This window comes from Akebia trifoliata, chromosome 7 (genome assembly GCF_017979445.1).
Source record: "Akebia trifoliata isolate Shusen 1 chromosome 7, ASM1797944v1, whole genome shotgun sequence".
Classification (NCBI taxonomy): domain Eukaryota; kingdom Viridiplantae; phylum Streptophyta; class Magnoliopsida; order Ranunculales; family Lardizabalaceae; genus Akebia; species Akebia trifoliata.
The window spans coordinates 33,836,892-33,845,964 of record NC_141381.1 but is presented as its reverse complement, the minus strand read 5'-3'; the positions used below and the strand labels follow the sequence as shown (position 1 = coordinate 33,845,964).

At 36.1% G+C, this 9,073-nt stretch overlaps 1 protein-coding gene across 1 annotated transcript; it reads right to left on the bottom strand.

Moving 5' to 3' along the window:
* Window positions 1-162: 162 nt before the first annotated feature.
* LOC147399314 (alpha/beta-Hydrolases superfamily protein) lies at window positions 163-8,616 on the bottom strand. The gene is made up of 9 exons (XM_086448830.1): window positions 8,353-8,616; window positions 5,226-5,399; window positions 4,026-4,428; window positions 3,594-3,877; window positions 2,881-2,949; window positions 2,727-2,783; window positions 1,875-1,927; window positions 1,632-1,707; window positions 163-1,437 (listed from the first exon to the last, which is right to left on the bottom strand). The coding sequence occupies exons 1-9, from the start codon at window positions 8,391-8,393 to the stop codon at window positions 462-464; spliced, it is 2,133 nt and encodes a 710-aa protein (XP_086304956.1). The 5' UTR covers window positions 8,394-8,616; the 3' UTR covers window positions 163-461.
* Window positions 8,617-9,073: the final 457 nt, after the last annotated feature.

The following is a 9,073-nucleotide window of genomic DNA, read 5'->3' as shown; positions in this document are numbered from 1 at the left end:
GGCAACCCATGAGTGGGTGATGTAACACATGGTTTCATAGCATGTCTATGGCACCACCGTTACATGGTAGAATTCATTAAGGTAGAAAACTTAATGAGGACAATTCATCAAGACTATTTTCATTAAGTGTTCCATTTCCATCTGTGCAGTATAGAACTCAGATACAGAACTGCTTTCTGCTGAAACTACTACTTCCTCATACAAATATAGAACTCGGCACAAAACCCAATGTCGTATAGCATATTCTTCTATCACAGTTTTTACTTCCCTCTGCACAAACATGTCGAGGAAAGAATGTAAAATTGAAACCTATTATACCAAGGTGGAAAATATACCCATCAATTCATTCATTCATTCATTTACAACAGTTAACTAGTACAGATACAACACAAGCACACTCCCTACACTGAAGCAGAAGCAGATAATCCAGGGTTTGCATTCTCCACATTTGACTCCCACCCCTACGATGGTGGGGATGAGGAGAATTTTTCCGTGCTTGATTTGTTCCCATCTCTTTTCTTCAACCTCACAACCTTTTGACTGTATTGTTTCTTTGGTGGGGGTACCACAAGCAACAGGCGGGACATGACGTACGTCAAGAGTTCTTCACGATGAGAGAAGGTGAAATCCAAATGGGCATATTCAAACTCATTATATGAGACATCCACGCCTGAATTCTTCATCAACTTATAATGCCTTCTAACCATGGTTGGTCGAATCACCTTATCCTTTTGCCCAGCAACCAGATCAACAGGTACATCAATGAGCCCATAGTGCTCACCCAAGTCCAAGGGCTTGGGTGATCCATACACTTGAATGTTGGCAGTTACGCTCCCATAATCATACATAATGAACTTCCCAGCACGTTTCATCTGAGCTAGGTGGTGAGCGACATAAAATGACACTCCAGGCATATCATTCATGTTGTAGTGAGGTAAACCTATCACCCCAACCCAGTTTGAGCTGTCACCACCCACAACATAACTCATCAGGGTCTGAACCAGTCCTCCCAAGGCAGGGTAGTTATGGAAATCCCTTGCCAACTTGTTCAGAAGCATCCGAAAAAACCTGGTTGGTATATACAACCCAGGCATAATGGGGGCCAGGATGGGGGCAAGGATAAGAAACAAGTACTCTACTGTCGTAAAAACCAAGGAGGAATCCTCATGGAAACCAGCAGGTGATAACAGGATCAACCTTGAAAGTCTATGGGGCTTCTCTTCAATTCGACGTGTTACAACATACATCAGCATAGCTGCTCCTCCCAGACTGTGGCAGATTGCACAAAGTTTGTAGTGCTGATCATCATTGGTTTCTTCTTCTTCTTCATGTCCAGGTATTCTGCTTTTCAATTCAGAAGTCTTCACTTGATGAATCTTCTCTATCATTGCAGGTATATCCTGGGTCCCATGCTCATTTATAGAGTACCTCCAGTACCTGCATTACAGGAGAAACTTTAGTTATCAATTTCATTATATCATAAAATTGGCTTACTGTGTCACCTCCAGTTCACATAAGTTCATAGCAGAAGTTCTCTTAACAAAAGAAAAGAATCACTTCTCATATGCAGATGTAAATAATCAAGAAATGGGATAAAATGACCATGGTAGGATATTAAAAGAGGCACTTACTGTCTTGATGAAATGTTCTTATCAACATGTTCCCTAGAAACCAACCCACGTAAGTTCCCAAGGAAAACATCATAACCTGCAGAAATAAGAAAACACAAATCTTACATCTTTGCTCATCCAAAAACACCATGACATGTCTTAGTTTTCTTGTTAATGAAAAATATCGAACGCTGAATATAATATATATATATATATATATATATATATTTATTTATTTATATAATCAAGAAAAATAAAGCATACCTTGATCAAAGGCTGCAAATGCTGGAGAGCCAACAACTCCATTGGATACCCAGCTGGAGATGAAATTAATCATAAGAATCTAGAATTCAGGTCATAGTATATAAATCCATGGCACAACAAGCCTAAAGCAAGTATTACAAATGAATGATGAAATAAATCCAGTGTTGCATTACAACAATGCATCACGTTCCTGAGAAGAGCACCTAGCTCATGACATCTTTAGAACTCAACAAGTTATTTTCTTTCCAGGAGTCAAAATTCAAACACAACTAGTATGCATGATGTTAAATTTTAACATAGTTCCGCAAAATACATATACCAATACTGGTGCATACCAAGCATGTAAAACTTATGGCCAAGAATGACTTATTTATTTATTTATTTTAATCACCCGTCACTTAAAAGAGATCTATTACTTTTTTGCACTACTTGAAGGTAATGCTGATACCAGCAGATGTATAGCTGATGTCATTCCCCTAGATTACCACTTTATTTACGCTTTGGTAATTTGTAATTCAATATTTTTAGGAGAATGTTTTACTTCCCATGAAACAGTTGTCGTAGACTTCAGGAGAAGTAACTCATGTTCTTACAACAGAAATGAATGAGTCATGGCAAGTTTGAGCCAATTACATAGTACTACTGCTATATCTTCTAGTCTTGATCAATTGCTCAAGTATTAATGCTCAGAACTTCAAGTTTCCCAGTCCTAGAATGACGTAAGAACTAAATATCAACAAGAAACTGTATTTGCTACACAAAACAAACTAGAAGTCAACCAATACACACTATCTAAACAATTCAAGATCATGATGCATTTGGACAATTTGTTAATAGAAAATGGAAAATTACCCCATTGATGAATCCATTATTCCATGTTGTAGGTACACAGCCTTCCGTGCATCACGTCTATAACAGACCATTGCAGGTATCAAGCACCAATAGGTTAAAGAAAATTCATGTGAGACAAGCTAAAGAGAATAAAATTATATACTCAAATCTATACCTTGGTATTCTTTCCAAAAGAAGTACATAACCATCAGAAGTAATCACACGAATAGCTTCATATGGATACCTGAGATGGGGGACTCAACATTAAAATCCTGAGACAAGGCTCACATATCTACGATATTAATGAAATGTCCAGAAATAAATGCTACAAGGCTTTCGAGTGATAATGCACATATGCCACTATGAACCATTACTTGGCATTGAAAGAGCTCAAGACTTGTCATGGATTCTTCTGAACATGCAAAGTTCCCGAATCAGACACACGTGGAATAACGACATTCTATGGATTGAGGCGTGACACTTCTGGATTTCCTTCCCCTTCACCCCCACCACCCTTTTTTACCTCGCTGGATATTAGTCAACATTTACGATAGCTTGTGAAGTCTCCTTCCAAGTTGAAGTTTTCTACAAGGCAAGTATAACATACATGCACGTATTCCTTTTTTTTAATATATATATATATAGGTAATGTATCAAGCATAAAGATAAGACAGCACATTATCCATTACCCTCTTACTATAATGGAAATCATTTGCATTGTTTAACATTATTTAAGTACACTTATGAGCCTGTGAATCTTAATTTTCAGAACTTCACAAATTTGCACCCATGTCTAATACCGAATGTTGTATGACATATCCATGATACATATATGGCCAGAGAGAGTGAGAGATTAATTTTCTAGTACATCAAAGAATTAGCCCTTACCCGAGCTCGGTGATGACATCCTTGCATGTTCGTGCATCTGTGTTCAGAGATTGATTGAAATTGGCTTGTCTTTCAGTTGGAGTTGGATCATTTTCGCCAAGAGTAGCGGTGGGAACAGATGTATCCAGATCATCAGCAGGAATACGTGTACTACCACTGTCATGAGAAGAAAACCATGTAAACAATCTTCGAAAGCCTTCTGATGGGGAGAGAAGACAATGTACTGCCTTGTGAACAACATCAAAAATCGCTTCAATGAAGATCTCAATTGCTAGCTGGAGGTCCTGGTTAAATCAATAATTTCAAACATGAGAAAGGAACTCGCAATCATTTTTGACAAACATTCCAATGATAAATGAGTAACTACAAAATAAAACTTTAGGGAGATATTTCAAAAAAAAAAAAAAAAGAAGAAGAAGCCCTAGCAGAAACCTCAATAACTCCACGCCTCCTATCAGTCGTGCCATGAACAATGTGATCCTTGATGAAGTTGAATGTCTTGACAGAAGGTAAACGTGAAGGCTGGCGGCTTCCAGAGGTACTGGGGGTTGTTGACCCCCAGAACCCAGATGAATGATAAAGACGAAATGGCATACCCAAAAGAAAGGTGGCAGGCCACAAAATCCACGAAAGCAAGCATTTAATCCAGAGCGTTTGACGTTTATCATGCCTAGAGAAACTGCTAGCCCAGGATAAACGTGAAGCTTGAGATAATGGAGTAGCAGGAAAAATGTTTTCATCATCATCTTCTTCTCCTGATGTGTAATCTATACTTGATGAAGTATCAGAATCCACAGAAAGCTCGTGAATGAATTGGTTGAAAGAGGACACACCACTGTCACCAGCAAAGAAAGGTGGGAGCGTTAAAATACACCAGGAATATGTTGGGCAAATCAAATATTATTGACATAAAAGATATGATGTTGTAGCAATTACTAAATGATGGGCAAAAGCATTCCACACTCGTAATATTATAGATCTGAGAAATAATTTATCCACCAGAATTCTACAAACCACCGTCAAATGAAACAACATATTTGTCAAGAACAAAATATTCTTCCACAAGATTCTTTAGAAACCTTCAATATGGTGTAACCATTTTTAAGACCTGAAGAAATAAAAAAAATGGAAACTAAAATAAAAGGGCAATTAGTATATATATACTAATTTTTCCTCTAAGAAGCAGTATACAATGCCACAAACTTAACTGCAGCTAGATGGACAGGAAAACAGGTGGGAGCACCTAAACAGTTTCTCTATGGAACAATATATAAAACATTTAAAATGTGTATACCCAATTAATATATTAATAAATTTCACCTTATTTACAAATTTCATAAATACAAACATATACATCTAACACTAACTAAGATAAGTTTTATCACTTGCATGGTAGCAACATCTAGGTGGGAAGTTTCCAACATCTCAAAAAGAGACTGAACAGGAATGAAATTCAAGAAAAGCAAGAGTGACACATTCGCTAGTAGCCTCCTTCAACTAATCTACAATCCTCTCGTGAGACAAGGAATTTTTTTCCAAACAAAAAAATATATATATCCATTTACCATATCATTGAGTGGTACAATGAACATATTATACATGGAAGGTCTCTTTATTGTTCACAAGACTTACTTTTCCATCCACCGTGGAAGCCGAGGTCCTCGAAAAGTTGGCCTGAGCTCCCAGCCATGCATACCTTCAAGAATAGTAGCCTTCCCTGGCAATACGGCCAACAGAAGCGCTGACACTCCATTTATCAGCCTTACAATATTGTTCAAGGATTCATAAGTAAATGTCTTAACTGACCTGCATTTAAAAATATAAAAAAATGCTCATGTCAAGCATCATGCATTGCTTACTTTAAAAAACTAAAGGAAAACAAAAAAATTGAAATGCTAAAAAATGCTTGCATCACTCCTCTTGGACATAATAATATAACAATGCAGAAAAAACAACACTTGAGGGACCAAAGTTTCATATCCCTCGTAAATTGAAACTACCACAAAAGGCACAATTTATTTGTTCACCTAGCATGCAGGGAGCCAGGGACACTTATTGGAAACATGAATATATCTAGGAATGCAGTAAATACAATGGTAATAAGGATGATTATTCGCAAGGTTATAGATACAAGTAGGACACAACTTTGTGTTAATCAACGTAGCGGAAGGCGAAAGGAGCAAAGGCTTCCTAGCGCTTGAGGAACAAGGCGTAATAAAATTATAAAAATCAAAAAATTAAATAATAAAATACAGGTTTTAGACATTGACTACTATATTATGTATAAATATGAGTTTCATAAACAAGTTATAGGTTTCCATATTCCAAATTCCAAATTATCAACTATGCCCAAGCCACAAGACATCACTCGTCATCATCATCAAGTAGCACACAACACTTACCGATGTCCTCATCATTCGATGACTTATCACCTTTCTTAATATACTCTTCCTTCCTAGGAAAGAAAGAAAGAAGAAGAAGTTGTTGTGCAATAGTAGCCTCATCTTGTGTTGCTTGCCTTCTTTGAAGCTCATTTTCCTATCAACGCATTTTGAATACCCCTCCATTGGAGTTTCTAACTTCTAACCTCTCTACTTTCCCAATCTAAGCTCTTACTCCAAAAATTTTATAGTATATTCTCCTCCAAAGAAAATTCTATCGTGTAATCATAACCTCCATAACTACTTTCCAAGTAAAGCCATGTTCATATACTTACAGTAAAGAATACCTATTCCACCTCCTTTCCTATGAGGGATACTATCTTCCAATCAATTAGGTGAAATTTGGGAGTGCCTTTTCCACACAAGTCATGAAGCAGCCTATTGATTTGCTTTTGATTCCACTTATGAATGGAAAACGTAGGATGAAAGTAAATGGGAGTGTTAGAGATGGGAACTCCTGATGAGAGTCAACTTACCACCCTTAGTCTCATGTTACATATCATGTCCACATCAAGATAAGATACTATGGGTTATCATTGGTAGTTGATCCCGTGTCTTCTTCTATAATCTCCTCATTATCCTAATTGTTTTGTGGTAACTTCGATACCTAGTGGTGACTACCTCAATTGCATTTCCATCAGTAATTGGATCCTCAAAACTCTCATCCTTGTCAACTAGTATTTATGGAACCTAAAAATGTTGACAAAAGGCTAGAGGGGTTGAAGCAAGAGAATGAGATCATTTGATTTCTTCGGCTTCTTTGCATTGGCTAAGATAGAAGGAGATCTGGTCAAGTAGTGGAATCCTTTGGTTTCTTGGTCATCTTGCTACAAGTGGATAAGGTACGTGATTACTAGAACCATGCTTGACAAGTGAAATCAAGGTCTCGTTTTCAAAAAGTTAAATCATATTAAAAGATGCTGGACTTTGAATTCCGCCTATCTAGTATTTCTTTACACTACATTGTCAAATGCCAATCACAAGCTCTGAGAAAGGAAGAGGGTTACATCTAGTTAAACCGCCATCGAAAAACTTTGCCACCTCCTACCAAAGTATAGAAGGACTTCTAAGGTAAGCAAACAAAGGGAAAAGTTTTTGCAACTGACATGTGGTTCCCAAAGAAACTTGGAAAGATGACATCAAAAGCAAATTTTGAAAGAAGAGAACGTCCACAAAAGGCCAAAGGGTGGTTTGCCGAAAAACGTGATTCAAGCAATGAGTTTCCTTCTTATCCATAATCCGTTCCCCCCATGGGAGTAGGAAATCCCTTTTAATTGATTCTTTTGTCACATGGTTATTTTTCAGAAGGAAAGAAAAGAAAATATGTTGTATGCGTTAGTAAAGGGGAAATACACCAAGGGGAGTGTTGAGTTTGAGATGGGTGAATCATTTTTTTTTCTTCAAGGAGGCCTACCTAGAGAACACCCAAATGAAAGAAAACCAAAGGGGAAAAAAAAAGGAAAGCAAACCCATGACCATATGTCGTTCTTACAAACTGCATTGGTCATACAAGAAATAAAGCTCTTGTTGGTAAAAGGCACAGATTAAAACAATTTTTTCATTGCAATGATAGGACATGACATAAATGGCTGGATCAGCACTTGATGTGTTAATTCAAGAAGGGCAAGTTTCTCCACTCTGTTACTGAACATGATTGAATGTTGTAAATTAAAATAAAGACACTTGATAAAATATTTTTTAGAACAAAACAAGACAATTCATGGTTCTTGAAATACAAAACTTACTCTCAAATGGGGATTTTTCGTGATTACTAGAGCCATTGATGTCAATGACTGTTTTGACTCTTGGGCATTTATTATTAGATTAGATTAGATTCGATTCAAAAAATTGGTTCAATTCATTTAACCAATTGAACAAGTCCCCTCCATCCTTGTCAATATCTAAGTTGTTTATCTCCATAGGCCATAGCCTAGCTAAAAACAAAAAATTGATCAATAAATGTTTAAGATCTGCATCGCAATCAACACATCAATGATCTGGGATTTGTGAAATTCAAAAATAAAATTCACCAAAAGATCCACCCCCTTATACATCACAGCAACAAATGTTATACTTGAACTGTCAACTCACCATAGAAATATCTTATAAACAATAAGCAATTACAAAACCTAGATACGATTACCATCTAATTCAAATCTTCATGTAATTATTTAATGTTAAAATAATTCAATCTTCCATTAAATTTTATTTTTTAAAATAAAAAAGAATAACAGAAATAATAGTAAAATAGATAAAAGTCGAGATTAAACGAAGAACAGCGAAAAATAAATAAATAAATAAGAGAGAAAATCACTAACTCTTTGGTGACAGCGAGAACGTTGTCGACAAATCTCTGCATCTTCGTCAGTTAGTTTATAGTTACATTGACGATGCAGAGAGAGAGAGAGAAATTGTGATCGATTGATCAAATCGAAGCGAACTCTGAGAAAGAATTAACGAAATTGAAGATAGAGAGAGAAAATTAAAAAAGAGGGAAACCGCGAGTCGGCGACTCCTCCCATATTATATAAAACGAAGAATGTCAGTTTGAGTCACGATGAAGATGCCACGTGGGTGGGCATAGTCAATTGAATATAAAATTAATAAACTAACTAATGAAAGAATTCTTTTCTTCATTTACGGTTTAAAGTAAGAACTTCGTGTAATCTCATTGTCCGCATCTTTTTCTCTCTCACTCAATGCTTCCTACAAAAGTAGATAACAGTTTAGATAAATTTAATATTCTGTCTGGATATTTATTACAAAATATGTAAGGTGAGCAAATTCAGATAATATAACTGTACGCTTTGGGCGCTTTTGATGGATTTGGAATTTTATGAATTTTTACCCTAAGTTTTAGGAATGTTTGTCGATTTTTGTGAAGACTATAAATATCATAATTTTTAAAATTGATGACATACCACTACAGGTGCAATTTGATCTTATTAAAATTAAGAATCGAATCAAATTGATAGTTTTAGATTGAATTGATTTGATTCGATTTTGAATAAGTTAAAATTCTTTTTGGGTTAAAAAATT

What these genes read in the sequence shown, in the direction of transcription:
- LOC147399314 (XM_086448830.1), bottom strand. Translation starts at nt 8,393, where the DNA reads ATGCAGAGATTTGTCGACAACGTTCTCGCTGTCACCAAAGA. An exon ending in GATGTCATCACCGAGCTCGG is followed by an intron (nt 2,950 to 3,593) that starts GTAAGGGCTAAT and finishes CCCCCATCTCAG; the next exon opens with GTATCCATATGAAGCTATTC. An exon ending in AAGAACATTTCATCAAGACA is followed by an intron (nt 1,438 to 1,631) that starts GTAAGTGCCTCT and finishes CCTGTAATGCAG; the next exon opens with GTACTGGAGGTACTCTATAA.